Here is a 21,180-nt window from a genome sequence, read left to right on the forward strand (position 1 = left end):
TTTGAAACTTTTTAGGGGGATAAGAGTTTTTATTAAATGTTTAGAGAATTTGTGGGCAAAACTTAACTGGTTTGATGATAAGTATGTCCAGATTATTTGGTCTCAAATGATGTCAGCAACACAATAATACTCGAAAGTCTCGCGTGGATTCGAAGATTTATTCATAGGTTGACTTATTTGTTTAAGTTTAAAAGCTTGTTTAAAATTCGTAAAAAATATTAAGTCAAAAAAATAAGTTTAAATAAAATAGTTAGGGTCATTTAAAATGGGGGTTGGGATTGGGCTATTCAGGGCCTCAGTCTTTACCTAACTTTGCCTGTTTTTTATATTTATATTATATTATATTATGTCATTTTTATATGTCATTTAATTTACAACATATAAAAATTAAATTTATAATAATATATATAATATAAGGGGTAAATATTAAAATTATACATTAAATTTAATTTGATGTAATTACACACAGGAAACTCTAATTGTAGTTTAAATGTATACTTAAAATTTTAATTTTGATTTAATCATATACATTTAAAGAAATAAATGCATTAATTTATTTTTATATTTGATAAATATGATTGTGTATATATGCAATATATGAACATAAAATGATGTTATATCAATAATTGTATTAATAATTTACAAGAATTGAATCAAATCAAAATTTTATGTATAAAATTGCATAAAATCAAAGTTCATGTATAATTTTGAGATTTATTCCTATAATATTATAATGTAAATATTTTAGAAATTGTTTAAATGATTATATGTGCAATTGTAATAAATGAAAAAAATCATTAAATATTAAATTAAAGACAACATAATTTAAAAAAAAAACATGGGTATAGATAAAATGAGTTTGGATTAGTCACTCATAAATATTAGTCAAAATTTATTTTTCATTTTAAATTGAGCCAAGTTTAAATACGTATAAAGTGTATTAATATCATACTTAAGTTTGAAGTGATCTGATCTATGAACACTTAAGGTTTTTTTTTTTTCATATTTGTTCTCGTTTCTTAACTAAATAGTTTTTTTTTTGGTGAAAAACTGCATAAACTAAATACACATACTTATACTTTAACTACTTAATTGTCCTAATATTTCTCCTAAAGAATGATTGGAATCTTCATGAAATCTTCTGGTCGGATCCCACTTATGAGTAGCATTGTATTAATTTGCCTATCACCCAGAAATCTTAATAGTTTCCCCTAAACTCCATGATAATCTTTGGAAAACAAATAAATACCTATTTTTTCATAAAAGTCAAAGAGATGCTAAAGGAATTGAGAAACCTGGATCCCAGTTATGATTTCTCAAATTTGACTCAACTCAATCCATGAGATTCTCTGGAAAAAATTGTGAATGATAATTTGTAGGCACAAAATTTAATCACACCTCTTTAGCATACGAACAAACATTGATAACGTGCAATATATCTTCAGTATTATGCTGACATATTAAACATGCTGAATTTATTCAATTTAGTGTTTATGTTGATTATTATTTTTTTTAATTATTGTAACTTTAAAAGAAATTTACTTTAAACTTGAAAATTCGATTTTATTTCAACATAAAAAAAGTTTAATAATTTTGATCCAAATTTTAAGTTTTAGGCACTATTTTTAAGGCATTCACATGAAAATGTTGAACCATGAATTGGCGCTTTCACATGTGGACCTAAGCATGTCGGTGGCATTTATAATTAATGTTAAAAGTTTGTTATTGGTCATTGTATTGTGTGGAAATTATGAATTTAATCTCTGTATTTTAATTTAATTAATTTTAATTTTTTAATTTTTTATTTAATTAATATTAATTTTTATATTTTTAAAATTTGAAATTTTAGTTCTAATTTAATTTGTGGTAATTAAATTTGTTTAGTTATGTTCAATTATTAGTCTCGTATTATGCGTACAATTGTAAATTTAGTCCACATTCTCCAATCGAATCATTTCAAGTCTCTATGCTTTTCGAATTTTGAAATTTTAGCCCTAACGCAAATGGTAGCTGTTAATCCATTAACTGCATTTTTAGTGAGTAATATATGGGAATAACAAGTTGACTTAATATGTATGCCGCTTCAGATTATGGAAATAGCAGAACTTGGCTTAATGAGTTTAACAATTTAAATTTGGTGAGGACTTGAATTTTAAAATTCAAAAAGTACAAAGACTAAAAATGACCAAATTAAAGTATAGGGACTAAATTCACAACATTCATAAAGTAGAGAGACTAATAGCAAAATTTAACTTATAATTAATCATCTAAATGTAGTATAAACATGGAAAAATTATTTGATACATTGTCAGTGAAGTTACTTCACAAACATGATTAGGAGGTTGACAAGAATTACTTTTCAACACGTTGAATTTAAACCATTCATGAAATAAGAAAATACATGTTTACAATTTAATCCATATATTCGAATACATTCCATATTAAAGTTTTTCCGGCATTTAACATTTAAGCTAATGGCTAGGCTAATAAAAGGAATTGGTTAATGTAATACTGATAATTGTAGCGACGTAAAAATTGGTTTCGGGGTCGCTAATTGTGGCGATCTAATGAAAAAGTTTGGAAACTGAAGTTCGTTTTGAAATAAAAGGGGAGTCGCCACCGATCCTTTTTATAGGTGTGATCGGACACCTTATAAATTTATTTTGAAATGAAAAGAAATGAATTTAAGTCCACGTTAAAATCCAGAGAAAAAATAGGGTTCGGGAGTCAGTTACGCGCGAGGAAGGTATTAGCACCCTCGCGACGCCCAAAATTGGTATCTCATAAACACGTGTTGTCTTGATTTTTAAAAATACGAGTTCAATATTAAAATTTAGTCGTGATCCAATTAAAAGAAGACGAGAGATTTTAGTTTATTCCGGTTTTTTGAGAAGGGTATATCGCTTTAACACGAGTCAATTGACGTTCACCCAACATAACGATGAACTCGATGACTTAATGTTAAGTCGGTATATTGCCTAGATTGTTGAAATTAATTAGAAGGACATGGATAAGATTCTTGAAGTAATGCAAAATAAAATTGAGATGAAATAAAAATAAATAAATGGAAAAATTAAAAATATGCTGAAGTAAATAACATATAGGGCAATAATGCAAAAATATTGAAAATATATAATCTATATAACACATAGATGATATATGCATATACATTAGAAATAACAACAATATAAAAATGGACCTACTAATATACTACGTAGACATATACATTCATAGATATAAATAATAAGGATATTAGAAATACTAAGTATATAATGCTGGACTAAATACATAATATAAAAATTTGTAGAATGTAGTATTAAAATATGTGCACGATATATATACTTATTTAAAAATAATAATAAAACTGTTGATAATATTTCTCAAATATATATATACTAAAAATATACATAACGATATATAAAGTACAATATATTAAAAACGTATGTAAAGCATATAAAACGAAAATACATATGTTAAATAATATTAAAATATTTACATAATGCATACATATAGGGAACAAACAGCTAATAATACATGGATATGTACATAGGCATATTAAATATATACATATAATCGATATAGAAATATTAGAATAAAGTAATTAAAAAGTAATGCTATGCACAAATAGATATATACATATATAACAAAATATATACTATGGTTAATGATAATAACAATGACGATATAAAGATGTATACATACAACAACACATTCACTACATTAACAACCATAATAATAGTGGCATTAAAATACGAAGAACAACAATGTAACACAAAAATACTATATATATAAATCTATACACATAAATAGAAGATATACACTATTGTAATAAAGATAATAATAATATGTTATTAAAATATATAGAAGCAAGCATAACATTTAAATATTAAAATAAGGTAGCTAAAATACTAAACATAAATACGTATATGTATATACATATAATAATAATGATGATAATAATAATAATAATAATAATAATAATATGAAAATACAAGAAAATCTAAATAAGAATTAAAGATAAACGGAAAAAGGACCAAAATTGGACTAAAATCGAAGTTTTGGGGCCAAATCTAAAATAAAAATAAGTCACGGGGTCGTATTGCAACACGCGCGAAACATGGGGGACTGAATCAGTAATATTCCCGTTCTATCAAAACGCAGCGCATCAACAGGGAGTAGATTGCAAGTCAGATTAAATTTGAGGGCCAGATTATAAACAAAAATAAACCTGATTTAAAACACTGAAAATGCGGAAGGATCTAATGCGCAAATATACCATTGAGTTAAAAACACGCGGATCTGACCTGGTGCGGGTCGGGTCGACCCGACCCACGTCCAAAACGGCGTCGTTTTTAGTCTAAATGGAGGGGGTCCAAAACGGTGCGTTTTGGACCCCTATATAAGTCAATTTTTTTTTTAAAATTTCATTTTGTACCGTGGAGAGAAAAAAAAGGAGAGAAGGGGAGAGGGAAAGAAGAAGAGGGAAGAGCACCGGCCATGGGGGCCGGTCACCGGACGGCCACCGGAGGCTCGCCGGCGCCGGCGCCGGCCACCGCGTGCCGGAAAAGGTAAAAAATATTTTTTTTTTATTTTTTTATGATAACTGAGATCTATTGCTCAATATCGTTGAATGTCTTGTTTTTTTACTTTGAAAAAAAAATCCCCTTCTTTTTACAACCATTCATTCGGGTTTTATAACCCTTTACATTTTATTTTTATATGATTTCTGTCTTGTCCGATTGCAGGAGATGGGCAAACGGTGGAGGTGACTTCAGACGGCATGGGCAATGGCTAAGTTGTCAGAGGCGTGCGTAGCAGAGTATGGGGCTAGGGTTTTTTTATTTTTTTGTTTCTTTTGATGTTGGGTTACTTTAGTTATTGGGCTGGTGGTATTTTGGGTTTGACGGGCTTTAGTGTATATGGGTCATGTTGGGTTTGTGGGTTTTGGGCTATGAATGTAATGTATCTGGGTTTAATTTGTAATGGGTTCAGGTTAGTTGGGTTGACGGGTTATTGGGTTGTTTGGTTTAGGGCCCAAAATTGGCCTGTACAATAATATAAGAGCTTAATTAGAACGTTTTAACGTTTAGAGATTAATTTAAAATTAAAACTATAATTCGAGGACCTCTAATGTAATAGCCCTTCTTTACGTTACACTGATTTTATTATTATATAATAATTATCGTTTTTGTTGGGATTGGAGTATTGAAACGTTATCCAAATTCCTACACAGAAACGTGTAGTATATATTCTCTATTAGATGCTAGAATTTTCGAGTTTAACTATTTAATATGAATTAATATTCAATAAATTATTTAAAAAAATTTAAAATAAATTACAATTTTTTAAGTGAAAATTAAATTTTAATAAAGTAAAATGACTAAATTTTTGAAAATTTTATAATTAGTTTTATATTTCAAATTAGGTAAACTATAAAAATAATCACTTTTGCTTGCTTCAAATTATATTTTAGTCACTTATATTTGAAATGTTACGTTTTAATTACGTAAGACCGCCGTTAGGAAGATAACGGAACTTAACAGTAGAGTGACTACATCGTAATAAAACGATAACGAAAGTAATTAAAACGTAACATTTCAACTATAAATAATTAAAATGTAATGTGAGACAAAAAAGAATGCTATTTTTATAATTTTTCCATTTAAACATAAACATTAATTCGTGATTTACGTATTATTTAATACTTTTAATTGCAAATTGATATATTTATCCTTATGGACATAATACCTCAGAAAATGCCATAAAAATTGTAAATGAAAAAGATTGATTTTAATATTTAAAGCATTATTATAAAACGAATAACGATCAAATTATTCCTTAAGATAAACAGAGTAATTATTGAAAGGAAAAAAAAGAGTAGCGGTGGTCATCAGAGAGAGCAATGGCGAACCACGGTGAGCTTCCGATTCCAATATACTCTTCGCTTGAACCGGTGTACGGAGAAGGATCACAGCTTGAAGAAGCTAAGCTTCGATTCGGTAAACTGAAGTCCAAGTTTCTCGAAGTATTCGGTCACCCTCCCGAAGTCTTCGCTCGATCTCCAGGTCTGTTTTTCTCTGTTCGAATTAGCTAAACAGTAAACACTAAGCGAGATTCTTTTTTTGTTGCGTGGTTAAGAAAATGTTTGGCTTGAAATCGCACTAGAATTTTCTGTTTGTTTGCTGAGAAACACTGTTTGAATTCTTTTTATTTTCGTTGCGTGGTTCAGAAACTGTTTAAATTGAATTCGCACTAGAATTTTTTGTTTGCTTGCTGAGAAACACTGTGAGAAAAACTGGTTGAATTCTTTTTTTTGGTCGCGTGATAAGAAAATGTTTGATTCGAATTCGCATTAGAGTTTTCTGATTGTTTGCTGAGAAACACTGTGAGAAAAACTGTTTGAATTCTTTTTTTTCGTTGCATGGTTAAGAAAATGTTAATTTGAATTCGCACTAGAATTCTCTGACTGGTAGCTGAGAAACACTGAGAAAAAATCGTTTGAATTTTTTTTATTTTGTTGCATGGTTAAGAAATTGTTTAATTTGAACTCGCACTAGAATTTTCTGTTTTTGGTTGCGTGGTTAATAAAATGTTTAATTTGAATTCGCATTAGAGTTTTCTCATTGTTTCCTGAGAAACACTGAGAAAAATTGTTTGAATTCCTTTTTTTTTCGTTGCATGGTTAAGAAAATATTTTATTCAAATTCGGATCAGAATTTTGTGATTGTTTTCTGAGAAAATGGGCTGGAAAAAAAATATTTCAAATTCCTTGATCATTAATGGCTATTTACCTACAGGGAGAGTGAACTTGATTGGAGAACATATTGACTATGAAGGATACTCGGTCTTGCCGATGGCAATCCGGCAAGACACCATTGTTGCAATTCGAAAGTGCAACAAAGGAGAGGCTGAAAAGCTTATCCGAATAGCTAACGTCAATGATAAGTACACTACTTGTATTTATCCTGCTGATCCTAACCAGGTTTGGTTTGAGTTTTCATTCTTCATCAATTTTTAGCCTTAAGGTTTTTCTTTCGTTTATGGCTATTGAATTGGTTAAGTAACTTGCTAAACGTTTCTTTGATAGTTTATATATATTTGATTTCCATCCACTGATTGCATTAGTTCTTGCATGTTCTATGGATCTATTTTCTTAAGAATTATTCTGGATTTGGGGTCGAATTAACTGACATTGTTGATTTTCAGGCAATTGACTTGAAAAACCATAGATGGAGTCATTATTTTATTTGTGGGTGAGATATCGAATTCTTTTGGTCCATATATCTTGTTTCTAATTCTAATTCGAAGTTGATATACAAGTTATATTTAAAATGGCATAGGTTTTTTACAGTTAAATATCTGGGAGGTCCCTGTATTATAGGAAATGAATCAAACTAGTCCCTTTATTATTAAATGGATCTTTTTAGTCCCTCTACTATTAAAAAGAATCAAATAAGTTCAAGTTGTAACAGAGTAAACATTTTCTAAATAAAAAATGCCTTTCTCAATTGCAGTTGAATTCCAAATTTAAATCTATTCGAATTTGGCTTTTCTTATCTTTTTTAATAGCACAAGGACTAAATTGATCCATTTAATAGTAGAGGGACTAATTTGATGAGATCACTATAATATAGGGACCTCTCAGGTATATTCTTCAATTTTTTACTGTTATTATGGTTCCATAGTCTTCTCAAATGGTGATTTTAGTATTGCTTACATTCTCCAGGTATAAAGGTTATTATGAATATGCCAAGTCAAAAGGAGTAGATGTCGGTGTGCCTGTTGGTCTTGATGTTCTTATTGATGGAACAGTTCCTACTGGTATTCTTTTACATCAGTTACAAGTAGACTGAGATTCTGATTCTAAATGAATAAAAGTTTACCTTTGTATGCTCCTACAGAAAACTTGACTGTTATCTTACGTTTTTTACATAGGTTCTGGTCTATCAAGCTCTGCCGCTTTTGTTTGTTCATCTACAATTGCTATTATGGCTGCTTTTGGTGTTAACTTTCTAAAGGTATGCTATCTTCACTTTGGTAATCACAATTCAATGTCTGAAAATTTAATATCTGTTCTTTAAACAGAAAGAAATTGCCCAAGTTACATGTGATTGTGAACAGAACATTGGAACGCAGTCCGGTGGGATGGACCAGGTTATACTTTTTCCGGAATCATCATGATGTTTAACAAGCTACCAAATTTGATTTACTTTGTTATCACTGAAAATGTTCACACCTGTTCCATTGTGACAGGCAATCTCCGTGATGGCTAAAAACGGGTTTGCTGAACTAATAGATTTCAATCCTATTCGTGCAACTGATGTGCAACTCCCTCCTGGTGGTACCTTTGTAATAGCCCATTCATTGGCTGAATCTAAAAAGGCTGTTACAGCCGCTACAAATTATAATAACAGAGTTGTTGAATGTCGATTGGCTGCTGTAAGTTATATTGCAACTTTGAGGGATTCGTATCTATTGTCTTTGTTATGGAAATTCTTATAATCTGCATGTTTTTGTCTTTTTTGAAATTTCAGATCGTGCTTGGTATAAAGCTGGGAATGAAGTCACAGGAGGCAATAGCAAAAGTCAAAACTCTTTCTGATGTTGAAGGGTTATGTGTTAAATTTGCCAAGGGTCACGGTTCAAATGATCCTGTACTTGCTGTCAAGGTTTCTATCATTTATTTTCCTGCCTCTGCAATATTATGGTCTATGTTATAATCTCAGTTGCCAATATTTAAATTTTCATGGAATTTCTTTATCTTCTAGTATTTGAAACTATATATATATATTACCTTTTGCTGCAGGAATATTTGAAGGAGAAGCCATATACTGCCGAAGAAATTGAGAAAATCACTGAGAAACATCTTCCATCAATCTTGGGCGATAACCCAACTTCGTTGGATGTGCTAAAAGCAGCCAAGCACTTCAAGTTGCAGCAGGTACTTCTCTTAGGCTGAAGTTGAATAGAATTGTTTTTCAAATCAATATTATAATTAGCTATGATGTAGATTTTATATATATACACTTGGCACTTATATTTCATTTTTATATTTTTCTTCTGTTACATCTGCATGTTTAAATACTAGCAAGATCTTTGAACTGCTTTGGGAAATTCACAAAGAAAATCGCCTCTTTAATTCTTGTTTTTTTAATTCTTGTTTCCATTTATCGCACTTATATTTCATTTATCGCTTGATTCTAATTTCCAGAGAGCTGCTCACGTGTTCTCTGAAGCCAACCGTGTTCATGCTTTCAAGGAAACCGTGGAGTCGAACTTAAGGTGACCTTTTATGGCTATAGTTCTTTATATGTCCCTATCCTGATTTTTGACTGTGCAATGGAGCTATAGTCCTCTGCCTGGATATTGAACCTTGCCTATTAATGTTCGATTCCTTTTTATATTCTTAATGAAAACTAAACCCATTTTGTAGTGAGGAGGAAAAACTGAAGAAGCTTGGCGATCTTATGAATGATAGCCACGACAGCTGTAGTGTTCTCTATGAATGCAGGTACAACTATCACACATATGCTTACAGTGTATTGGAGTTTTTTTTTTTTTGATAAAAGGGTAGAAATAGCATCCTTTAGTCCAAACTAGGATATAATCAAAACCAAAACAAAAAAGATAATACAATCCCCGTGCCCGTTGTAACTAAATGGTGCGCACCTAGATTACCAAGTCTACCAGCACGAACAAAAGAAATAGACTGAAAATCCCAAAATGAGTCCACGAGCTTCGACAAGGTGTAGGCCGAAGCATAGACATGTCATGATCCGCACTCTTGTGCATGTTCACTACCATGAATGAATCTCCTTAGCTAGTTTGAAAGCCAAAGTGAAGGCCCTCACCTCAACTAAGGCCGGCACCGGTAATTGCACTTTGTTTCAATTGACAAGTCCGCATATTGTCGTAGTCACCAGTAACCATCACTTATTATCTTTTCTTGTTTCATCTAAATCAGCTGCCCGGAGTTGGAGGAACTAGTAAAAGTATGCCGAAACAATGGTGCTCTAGGAGCAAGGCTGACCGGAGCCGGATGGGGTGGTTGCACAGTTGCGTTAGTAAAAGAAAGTATCGTACCCCAGTTCATTGCCAATTTGACGGTATAACGTTATCACCCCTAATTTTTTCGCTCATATTTTTACGGATACAGGAAACAAAGAATATTAACATTTTTTATTGTATACCAGGAACAATTCTACAAATCTAGGATTGACAAAGGTATGATCAACAAAAATGACCTTGGTCTCTATGTTTTTGCCTCAAAACCATCAAGTGGTGCAGCTATTATTAAATTCTAGTATGCTTTTAACTTAATGTGTACTCTTCCACTATATATTTTTTAGCTTTTTATGTGAAGATACCATATAAAAGATAATAGAATATAACTTATTTTGAGATAGATTAACATTATTAAATTTCAATAAGATTTGATTGTTTATTTATATAAGATATTTGTGATTTTCGCAAAATTGGAATATACAGATCTTCCTTGAAATTCGAATACGTTTATTATTCATATTAAATTATCCTTTGAATATTTGAAACATGTTAAATATTTGTATATAGTAAGTATAAAATATTCTTAAAAAATTACAATGTAAAGCATATAATTGGATATTCAGCCAATTGAGTTTGAGCTTAATTGGTATTGGCATTGTTATCAGTGTAAGAAGAAGTGGGTCCGAATGTATTGAAACGTATTATCTTCTTATTTAAGGGTTAGAGAGGAGTTACGGGTAGTTTAGGTTTTATATCAAAAAATAAAGATTAATAATCGTGACATTATATTCATATGAAACGAAGTAAATAAAAACTCATTATTCACAAAAATAAAATGAATTCAAATATCTTTTATTTAAATTTCTGTCCATTATTCTTAAAACGAAAATAACTTTAAATAATAAATATTTGAGAGTTAATATCTATATTTGTTTTAAATTTGTTATAAATATAGATTAAAATATTTGAGAATTCAAATCCAAATATTATCACATCCATTATTTACGAATGAATCCATAATCTAAATATGCAAAATGTGAATCAGATATTTGTAGACATCATACCCCTCCCTAATTAAAGCTTGATATGGGTCCATTCAAATCTTATAAATATATAAATGAATGAATGTAACAATGCACCCACCCCAATTGGGGTAACAAAAAGGAGGATCCCACATGGTAGGGCACATATGTAAAGCAAAACATGTATATTTTCATATTTTATCTTTTGGAAATGTGATAATTTATTTGAAATTTTTATGTACCCTTTGCTTTTACTAAACAAAATGGTGTCAGCATATAATTATATACCCATATTTATCCAGCTAGACTGCTGTGGAGCTGAATTTTGAACCCTATTAAGGCATGAATATGAGTTACATTTTTAGTAAGACTCTAAATTTGAACTTTGTGGTGAGAAAAAAAATAAAAATAAAAATAATTTAGGGTTTACCTGGATTTAATTTTATATATTATCAAAATTTAATATGATTATAAGATATAAGAAAATTTAAAAAAGAAAAAGAGAATGGAGATAGAGATAGAGATAAATCTAATTAAGTTATTTTTTAGGTATCGAAAAAAAATTGAGTTTTGGTTTGATTGGCATGGACATTGATGCCAATACAGGGGGACGTGAGTTTAAGTGTGTTGAAGCTCATTATTTTCCTATTTACGGGTATATAATCAAAATCTATAATAAGATTATTTAAAAAAAATGCTACAACTACAAAAATTGGGGATTGGGTTGTTCTATTTGTTTGATAAAATGAAAAATTAAGTGTTGAAATTTTTGTATTAAATTTTATAAGTATAATAAATTATTGTTTGATAAAATTAGTAAAACTAAGTAATTAATATAATTACATTGTTTGATAAAAATGAATAGGTTAAAATATGCCATAAGTCCATGTATTCTTCGTAAATTTACAATTTAGTCATTATACTTTTATTTTTAGAAATTTAGTTGTTTTATTTTTTAGCATCCAAAATTTAAGTTACATTGCTAGCAAGTGAGTATTTTCTTTTTTTAAAAAAAAAATTAACAGTATTACTAATTGGACCTGAGTTTTGAAATTGAAAAAGAAAATACTAAATTCCTGAAAATAAAAGTACAAAAGCTAATTTCAATTTTATGAAGAGTGCAACGACCTATGTCATATTTTAACCAAATAAATTTTATTTTTAATATTTATTCCTTAATTTCAATATTTTACATAATTTTGAGTAAAAGTTAATGTGATAATTTGAATATCTCATCTATTTCTAACATAATATATTTTACTTCTAATTGCTTTTCATATTTATTATAACTGATTTAAAAGTTAGAGATGATTATATAATGAAATATGGTCCATCTATTTGCTATTTTCTTAGTGTTAAATCATAAAATTATTGTTGAAAACCTCATGATGGGTTCAAAAGTTTTTTAAACAATGATTGATAGATTTTACTTCTAATTGGTTTTCATATTTTTATTAGAAAAATGTCTTTTTTTTGAATAATTTTATTATAAGTTTTGATTATATTTGTTCTTTTTAAAACAATGCCTAGAACTACCTATAGCCCATTCTCAACCCATAAATAAGAGGATAATGCACTTCAACACACTTAAACCCGCATTCTCCTACATTAGCAACAATACCTATGCCGATTGAGCTAAGACTCAATCAACTAATTACTACTTATTCATACGTGAAAATTATATCAATTTAATTGAATAGGGATATATAAAATAAATAAGAAAAAAACAAAATGATTTATTAATTTATTTTTTTATGAAATTGTATAAAATAAGTAGTAGTACGATTAAGTTGGTAAGTAAGATTGGTTTGAAAATGAGTTGAAATCTACCATGTAAATGATAAATTGATGATGAATAGTGAATAATGTAATGTGAATTGAACATTAAAACCCTAGTAACTAGTTGGGTTGAGTTAGATATAATCGACATGCCAAATATGCGCTTATGCGTCAGTATGCACTTCATGTGCCAGATATGCGTTTGGTACGCCAGAATGCACTTCAGTGCCAGTTTGGTGTGTTGGTTGGACTATTCGAGTATTTGTCTGAATCCAACTCAAGTTAATAGGGGTTATGAACGATAAGCATGATGAATAATACCAAAACAATTTTATTCGATGCTATAGAAATGGAATATGTTTGTATGTGTTTTGTTGTAAGAATGCATGTAATCTATTGTGCCACTCAGATGAAAACAAGCACTGAGAGGACCAAAATGAATACGCACGAGTGATAGACTCCAAGAAAGGATAGATAGGTAAGTGAAGTGATATAATTGTGAAAGCTGAATGAATTTATGTCAATGTTGTAAATGTCTAAATGTTGAATTCTTAGTTGAAAATAGACACTAAATGGCTATTGGAAAAGTAATTAACAAATGAATAGAATTCATTTAATAGGATGAATGGCTTAGTTGGTTGATTGGCCATTTGGTATGTACATGTTCTAGTGTGAAGATGAATATGCAATGTTTGGTATTAATCATATATAGATAAATTACATGTTGTATGCCTAATGGTATATTGAAAATGTTATGCTTTACTATTTTAAATTATGAAAGTACCACTGAGCTTATTGTTCAGCGTATGGTTTGTTTTCTCCGTAAGCAAGTTTAGGTATCTCTTGAAACCCTGGGACTTGAAGCCAACAACCAAACTATCGTTTCCGACCCTACAAAATTTGTTTAAAGTAACTTATTTTGGTCATTTTGGGCATCTACATAGGAGACTCATGTTAAAAGTCTTAAATATTAAGTTACATATATGGTATAATTCTTGTTAATGTTTTGGTTTTGTGTTGAAAAGCGTTTTAGTTTATGTGGAATCTGTGAAATGGTTTTATGAAATTTTAGGTTCATTTTTAACTTGTACTAGGTAGATTTTTCTGAGAACAGTGAGTCACGTTGTAAAGTGGAACCTCTAACGTCGCGACAAGAAATAAAGTAAAATTCTAGGTGACGACACCATTGCTCAAGGTCATGACGAGCACCAAACAAGGAGTTGTGTCGCGAAGAGAAACCCTCGACGTCGCGACGTGAACCTAATGTTTTAAAGTTTTACAATTAGGTCTTTTTTCTTTTTTTTTTTTACTTCGGGTTAGCAAAAGAACTTTCATAAGCTTATATAAGACCTGAAAATGGTTGTGTATCATTTTATACACTTACTTTAGTTAAATATGAATGTTTATATGATTTGTAAATAAATGTATTTGATCGTAGTTGCTTCGGCAACGAATGTGGCACCTTATAACTCGGACCCGACGATCGAGTCAGGTAATAGGGTGTTACATTTTTTACATGTTCGGTTGATGAGAAAATGAGCATGTTTGATAAGAAAAAGCAAATACAAATTAAAAAAAATGTAAAAAGTAAATATAAAAACATTTTAAAGTTTTTTCAAATATATTTTATAATTTCTAGAATAGGAACTAAAATTACATATTTTGTAAACATTAAACGTTAAATTGATTGATTTTTTTAGATTTAAGATCAAATTTATATAATGTGTAAACATCGGACTAAATTTGTTATTAGGCTAATAAAAAACCCCATGTTAGACTTCTATTACTAAGTTAACGGCAACAGTAACTAAAATATATAATTTTAAAAAGCTAAGCGACAAAAAAAAAATCACAGTTAAGTGACCAAGATAGAACAAACTGAATAAGGTGACTATTTTTGTAATTTAACTACAAATTAAATTTTGAATAAAAAATCATTTATTTCAATTAACAACTAAAAAAGTGTCATAATCTTATATATTGTATTAAAAACATCACAAGAATGTGCATGTTAGGAAACATCAAAGCATTGATGGTGGTAACGTAAGAGAAAGGGATAAAGTAAATTTTAGTCTCTTAATTTGATATTTTTTTAATTTGATCCTTAAACTTTTTTTGTTCGCATTAGTTTTAGAAATTTTTAATTTTTTTTAATTTAATCCCTAAACTTAATTCTTAAACTCTCTTTTGAGTGTCATGTCATCACTTAAAAAATTTTAAATTATTGTATAAAATCTGAAAGATACAAGAAAAAAGTTATTAAAAAATTATATATATATTTCAATTTTCATAAAGTTTTCAAGGGAATGTTATGGTATAATTTTAAAGCTTCATGTCCTTCAATGGAATCTACATTTTGTAGAATAAATTGAAAAATCTACCAATTTATAGGATTGATGTGGACCGAAAAATAGGGACTAAAATGAACAAAATCGTCAAATTCAGGGGCTAAATGTTGATTTATCCTAACAGAAATAATGAGAAAAACGGAAAGGGACGCCCGCCGATGGGGACTGCATCGTGTCGGTGCAGTTTATATTTAAAAACACAATGAATATCCCAAAAATATGGTACCTTTTTTTCTCTCTGTTTGGTTACAGAGAAAGTGAAGTTTCCATTTGTTCTAGCAGTTTCAAATTTCCCTCATTTCTGTAGTTTTTGAATCCAAATCTCTTAAAATCTCTGCACTGCTTTCATTTCCACCTTGTTCTGTATACTCTTTTTTCCCCTTAAAATCGGATCTGGGATCTTTCTACTTTCTTTCCAAGGTATTTTCTTTTTTATTTTCTGATATGATTTTTTTTTGATAAATGAAGCATTTTTCTTTACTGGGTATTGATGAATATTGGGTTTTGATTGCTATATTTTCTGGGTTTGTGTTGCTATTATTTGTAACAAAGCATTGTTGATCCTTTTTGGACATTTTGGAATTATCTATTGAAATTTTTATATGATGGATGCAGGGTCTGATATTAAGGGCTTCATTGGGCAAAACTTATAAGGCTTGTATATTAAGTTAAATTTAAGCTGCTATTGTGATTTTAAAGCTTGAAAGTTGCTAAATATATCTTCGTGGGAGGCCATTTATTGTATAGGGGCTGATTCTTAAGGTTGTGCTTTGGATTTGTCCATGGATGAGATGGTTTCTAAGTTTAAAGATTTAGAACTTGGCCTTGAAAATGGAGTAGCTCTTAGTGTAGGTGAAGATTCTAGGTTTTCTAAGGTTGAAGTCAGTTCCGTCGAGGGGTCTTTCTCCAGTGATGCTTCGAATTCCGGTAGGGTTTGTGTCGAGAATTTGCTGTCGGTGAATGTAGAGGGACAAGAGGATAAAAGTGGTAAGGAGAATAAGTTAGTGAAGGAGAAACGTAAAAGCTTGGGTAACAAGAAACCTCCTAAACCTCCTAGGCCACCTAGAGCTCCGTCGTTGGGGGCGGCTGATCAGAAACTAATCAAGGAAATCGCAGAACTTGCACGGTTGAAGCGTGCGAGAATCGAACGGATGAAAGCATTGAAGAAATTGAAAGCTACTAAGCCGGCAACATCTTCTAGTAGCAACATGTTTGCAATGGTGTTCACTATCATTTTTTGTCTTGTCATAATGTTTCAAGGTAATGTTTACTTGTAAAAAGATGTCTCGGTTTCCAAGCTATCGAATACGGGCTAAATGTTTCTCTTTTTTCGCTCGTTTTTCACAGGAATGTCTCCTGGAAGCACACCGTCGACTTACCAAGGCTCTCCTTCCCCAGCAGAAAGTGGTTTAACCTCACTTCAATCCTCCGGAAATCCATCAGCAAGCGTTCGAAATCAACCCGATTCTCAATCTCCCTAGTACGTAGCACTCAACTCAATACGTTCGTTACCGTAACTTAGTGATCAAGGAACTAATTCCCGATAACCCTTTTCTGTTCTTCAGTTTAGTGGAACAGGGTGCAGGTTTAGAATCCCATGGAAAGCTATCAAAATCTTCTGGATGAAAGTACAATTGTGTGTTTCACTGCAAAAGCCATATATATTTTTTCATGGTAATTTATATCCCTTGTATATATGATGTTATGGAGTTAAATTACCATGTAAAAAATCTTTGGTCATGGTTCTCAATAATCTTATGTAATTTTTTTCCATAAAAGACATCCCATTAATTTAGGGTATTTCTTGTTTTTTTTTAATCATATTATTTAGGGTGAATTTGAATGAGCGGTGTATTTATTTATAATTAGTATAAAAATAGCGGTGATAGTAGTGATAGTGAGATTACGCGAATCACTTATCTAAACTCAACCATAAATGAAATGTTTGAGCTTTTTATTTTTATTTGATTTTAGATGTGTAAATCAAACAATAAATAAATAATATTATTTTTGTCGAATTTTGAAGAAGAATTGAATGATGTGATGTGGGATTGTCAATGCCAGCTTTTGGATCCTGCATTTGGGTGTTACAGTGTTGATGTCATGTGGATTCACGTGGCCTCTTTTCTTTGTGTGTGTGTGTCTTTAATATTGTGATCTGGACTGGTCAACAATATCCCACTTAATTGGACAGGCCTGAATATTGCTTTAATTTTATTAAGGTATATTTGGGTTGTAATTTTTTTATTCTAGTTTTGATTGTTTCGGATTTATTATTATTTTTAAAAATATTTTATATACTTATATAAAAGATATGTAAAAATATTAAAATTAAAAAATTCATCAATTATATAAAAGATTAAATGTTGAAGTGTCATCGGGTTTATAACTCGAGTTATAAAATGATCATTAAATTATTCGAAAGTTTTAATTTAAGTATTAGGCTGTTAAAAATTGTTGTAGTATGGCCTTTACTGTTCACACTGTTTGTACCAATTGAAAACTCTTATTTCTTTGCTTTTTTTTATTTTTGTTTTTTTCCATAAAATTGTTTTGAGCATTATGAATTTGTGAAGTAAAATCTAAATAAATTTCTTCTCCAATATTCAATATTGCTCATTAGATCGATTTGGATTTAATAAATGTTTTTCTACTTATTGATGGGTATTGATCTATTGTATCAATCGTCGAATTGTCGCTCGAAGCTCGCTAGTCGGACTTTTTGAAAAAAATGTTTAGAAACCATTTTTGTAACTTTTTGAAGTTGAGTGACCAAAACATGAACTTGCTAATAGTTCAGTTACATCAAGTGTAGTTTACCCAAAAAGAAAAGAATTTTGATATAATGCTTAGAGTGAGTCATAATCAACAACAACAACAAAAAAATTAATTGTTAGTGTTTATTTTTAATTTGTTTAAAATATAATAGATTTATTGTTTTTCTATATATAATTTTTCATGCATAAATAATTCATATATATTTTTATCATTTTTGTTTTATATATATATAATTTTCAAGAAAAAATATAAAAAATATTAAATATTAAAATTATATAAACTTATTAAATTATAAATATTGTAAATAATGGGATTGTATCCAAGTATACATTACACATGATCTCAATGAAGTGTAAAAACAATCGAATAGTTAAAAACAAAGACATTGGTTGATTTCAAGATTTGTAACTTAAATAATTCTGAAAAAACTTTGAAACTCTTTAAGGGATTCTCTTCGACAAATATGAGAGAAACCCGTAACTTAAATTGAGAACTACAAGAGGACCATTAGGTGTTTGTTTGAAAATTTGAATGGTGAAATGAGAGACCTCGACAAGAGAAAACCCATACTGAAAATCAATGATGATTTGACAGCCAAAAAAAGAGATCAGGGCTTAAGTAGTTCGAGAATTTGGTTTTGTTTTCATGGATTTATAGTGATTATTGAAGCGATCTAATTATATATTTGGAAAGGGAAGAGAGAATGAAGTCTAATAGTACTGCTAGTTGAGGATGTGGCATATATGTGAAATGCCACCTCATCATATAGTTATCCATGTCAACAAAGTTAATGATCTGTTAACTTTTTCATTCAATCTAGCCAATTTGACAAAAACTAAATGTGTAAAATAAAAATTTAAAATTAAAATGTTGATAGAATGAAATGACAACAAAAGAACAAAATAGGAATCAATAAAGACAAAAGCTATGGATTTCATCCCATTATTATTTAAAAATTAAATTTTTTGTTCCACTAATTTATCATAAATTGGATAGTATTTTTTGAAAATTAAAAAGGTAGTCCAATTGGATAACACTATTTATTTATATATAAAAGTGTTTTGCCGAATTGATGTCACTCACTAATTGGATCTTAACTCAATTGTGAAATTACTTAAAACTATTTATTTTCATAACACAAAAAATATTATTTTGACAGCATTATTGTGTTTTCTATATTTTGACCTATTGTATTTATAATTTTAACTTTAACATTTCAACGAAAATCGTATTTTATTTTTATTTCAACTTTTTTTTTATAAAATTTGTTATATAAATTTATATTTGACCCACATAGTACGTTTTTCATAAATTGGGATCACAGTTTAATTAGGTACCGATTTAATTGGAAAAAGATAAAAATATCCTCAATTTACAAAATAAATTGTATTATTTCGAGGTATTTCATTATTTTATATCTTTTATTTATATAAATATATATATATAAGAAAATTTGAACTTATGTATTTTTAATTTTCCTCATTTTATATTTTACCATTAAACTAAACCCTATTTTTTTATTACCATTAATTTTTGTTATTAACGTATATGCAACAAATTAATACAAATTTACAAACAAATAAATTAAAAAGAAAAGCCAAATTTTCCACCTAGGTAAAGTGAAAGGACCAAACTCAAAATTAAACCAAAAAGGAAAAATAAAAGATGCTAAATCTACGGTTGAATTTTTTTCTCAACACGTAAATGACAACAACACTCCCAAACCCCAGACAGAATATAAAAAAATTCACAGCCAGAAAACTAAATTACACACAAGCAACTCGTCACCAAAATCCCCCACAGTTTCAAATTCCATCAACCTTTAAGCAAAATCTTAACAATGGCGACGGCCACATCAGATAAGTTATGAATCAACTTATTCCGATCACTCAACGCCGCCAATTCCTGCGACCACGAAATCATCTTCTCACAAGAATCTGCTTCTTTAGCCGCATCCGATATCCCATCGGCGGCGAACTCGAACTGCCCTTTACTCAAAGCATCAATGGCTTGTGGAAGATTATACTTCACCACCGGTATATAAAGCTCGGCACAATAAGCTAATGCCCTCTCAATTTTAGGATCTGGGGTTCGGTTTATTTCGGCTCGGATGTAGCTCAATGTGTCGGTGGCGTTAGACAACATGGTGTCAGCCATTACACTGGCTAAACCTTTCACGTCTCTGCCATTGGAATTGGATTTTAAAGTGGAGATACATAGGTCATAGAAGGGTGTTTTTTTGCATATTTGGTCTACAAGATCATCATCACATTGGGTTGACGGGAAAGTGATTGTGAGGAGAATAAGGAGAAGTTTGAGAGAATGGGTGTTCATTTTGTGTGCGTTTATGTGTGGTGATGATGAGAAAAATGGCTATATGGATGGAAGGGGATGATTGATTGGCTTTGTTTGGAGTTTTTGTTTTTAAGATGGTGATTGGATTCATCTTGTTTTTATAGGAGGGTTAGAACATGAAAAGGGGTGCTTTTTTGGATTTGGATTTTGGTTTTTTATTTGGGGGGTTAAAGTTCTTTTTCTGTGTTCTCACATGAATCAATGCTAGGATGAGATGTTTTTTCTTTGTGTTCCCACATGAATCAATGCTAAGGTGAGCAATGCGTATGTTAGATTATCGGTTTTTAGTTCAATTGGTTGGTAGGTTTATTGGTCTAATTTTTATTTTGAATCGATATTTCAATTGATTCTTAATCTAATCGATTAAGTTTAATTCTAAGAATAGTAATTAAATTACTTTGACAGGTATCAACTAGATTTGTCCATAGGTCGAACCTTTAAGCCTATTTGATTGGCCTGGACCTATCTCAACTAAAAAAATGAGCTTAAAATTTTACCCAAATCCAGCTCGACTCATTCGTATTAATTTTTTATATTATATATATTTAAAAATGTTTCCCAACAAATTCGGGCTAGGCTTAGGCTAAAAGAGCCTTACCCAAGGCCTAACCAATTTTCTAATTGAGCTTTATTTTCTTTAGCTTAAGTCTATTTTTCGAATTTATATTTTTTTCAAAACCTTCATTATTTTTTGAGCAGGACTTTTAGTCGAGTCATGGACAAGTTTAGTATCAACACGTCAAATTGTACTTTTAGGAAGAGAATTTAGGTTCAAACTTTCGAGACAAAATTGATGATAAGAACAAACATTAACTCCGAAAAAATTATCTTCATGAATAGTAAAACGGACATAAAAAAATACAAAAAAAAATAGTTGATAGGACTGTGTGTAA

The 21,180-nt window shown here is 29.9% G+C and overlaps 3 protein-coding genes across 4 annotated transcripts; 2 read left to right on the top strand and 1 right to left on the bottom strand.

Moving 5' to 3' along the window:
* The first annotated feature begins 5,807 nt into the window (after positions 1–5,807).
* Positions 5,808–10,448, top strand: LOC107936088 (galactokinase). Of its 2 annotated transcripts, none has more exons than XR_005898714.1 (13): positions 5,808–6,065; positions 6,798–6,982; positions 7,207–7,253; positions 7,727–7,821; positions 7,936–8,018; positions 8,086–8,154; positions 8,254–8,439; positions 8,535–8,669; positions 8,807–8,941; positions 9,212–9,282; positions 9,434–9,511; positions 9,674–9,871; positions 9,965–10,106. XR_005898714.1 is itself a non-coding variant. In XM_016868739.2 (13 exons), the coding sequence occupies exons 1-13, from the start codon at positions 5,903–5,905 to the stop codon at positions 10,302–10,304; spliced, it is 1,500 nt and encodes a 499-aa protein (XP_016724228.2). In that variant the 5' UTR covers positions 5,808–5,902; the 3' UTR covers positions 10,305–10,448. The 2 variants fall into 2 exon arrangements, 1 of the variants encoding a protein (XP_016724228.2); XM_016868739.2 differs by lacking the exon at positions 9,674–9,871 and adding an exon at positions 10,194–10,448.
* Positions 10,449–15,345: 4,897 nt separating this feature from the next.
* Positions 15,346–17,117, top strand: LOC121203661 (uncharacterized). Its single transcript, XM_041074093.1, has 4 exons — positions 15,346–15,574; positions 15,770–16,414; positions 16,502–16,634; positions 16,720–17,117. The coding sequence occupies exons 2-4, from the start codon at positions 15,937–15,939 to the stop codon at positions 16,778–16,780; spliced, it is 672 nt and encodes a 223-aa protein (XP_040930027.1). The 5' UTR covers positions 15,346–15,574; positions 15,770–15,936; the 3' UTR covers positions 16,781–17,117.
* A 2,430-nt stretch (positions 17,118–19,547) lies between these two features.
* On the bottom strand, positions 19,548–20,573 carry LOC121203663 (cell wall / vacuolar inhibitor of fructosidase 1). Its single transcript, XM_041074096.1, has one exon. It carries the CDS (start codon positions 20,264–20,266, stop codon positions 19,748–19,750), a length of 519 nt encoding a protein of 172 aa, XP_040930030.1. The 5' UTR covers positions 20,267–20,573; the 3' UTR covers positions 19,548–19,747.
* Between the last annotated feature and the right edge of the window lie 607 nt (positions 20,574–21,180).

The sequence above is a fragment of the Gossypium hirsutum genome, chromosome A01 (genome assembly GCF_007990345.1).
Source record: "Gossypium hirsutum isolate 1008001.06 chromosome A01, Gossypium_hirsutum_v2.1, whole genome shotgun sequence".
NCBI classification, from domain to species: domain Eukaryota; kingdom Viridiplantae; phylum Streptophyta; class Magnoliopsida; order Malvales; family Malvaceae; genus Gossypium; species Gossypium hirsutum.

What these genes read in the sequence shown, in the direction of transcription:
- LOC107936088 (XM_016868739.2), top strand. Translation starts at nt 5,903, where the DNA reads ATGGCGAACCACGGTGAGCTTCCGATTCCAATATACTCTTCGCTTGAA. An exon ending in AGTCTTCGCTCGATCTCCAG is followed by an intron (nt 6,066 to 6,797) that starts GTCTGTTTTTCT and finishes ATTTACCTACAG; the next exon opens with GGAGAGTGAACTTGATTGGA. An exon ending in AGTTCATTGCCAATTTGACG is followed by an intron (nt 10,107 to 10,193) that starts GTATAACGTTAT and finishes ATTGTATACCAG; the next exon opens with GAACAATTCTACAAATCTAG.
- LOC121203661 (XM_041074093.1), top strand. Translation starts at nt 15,937, where the DNA reads ATGGATGAGATGGTTTCTAAGTTTAAAGATTTAGAACTTGGCCTTGAA. An exon ending in TCTTGTCATAATGTTTCAAG is followed by an intron (nt 16,415 to 16,501) that starts GTAATGTTTACT and finishes CGTTTTTCACAG; the next exon opens with GAATGTCTCCTGGAAGCACA. An exon ending in CCCGATTCTCAATCTCCCTA is followed by an intron (nt 16,635 to 16,719) that starts GTACGTAGCACT and finishes TCTGTTCTTCAG; the next exon opens with TTTAGTGGAACAGGGTGCAG.
- LOC121203663 (XM_041074096.1), bottom strand. Translation starts at nt 20,266, where the DNA reads ATGAACACCCATTCTCTCAAACTTCTCCTTATTCTCCTCACAATCACT.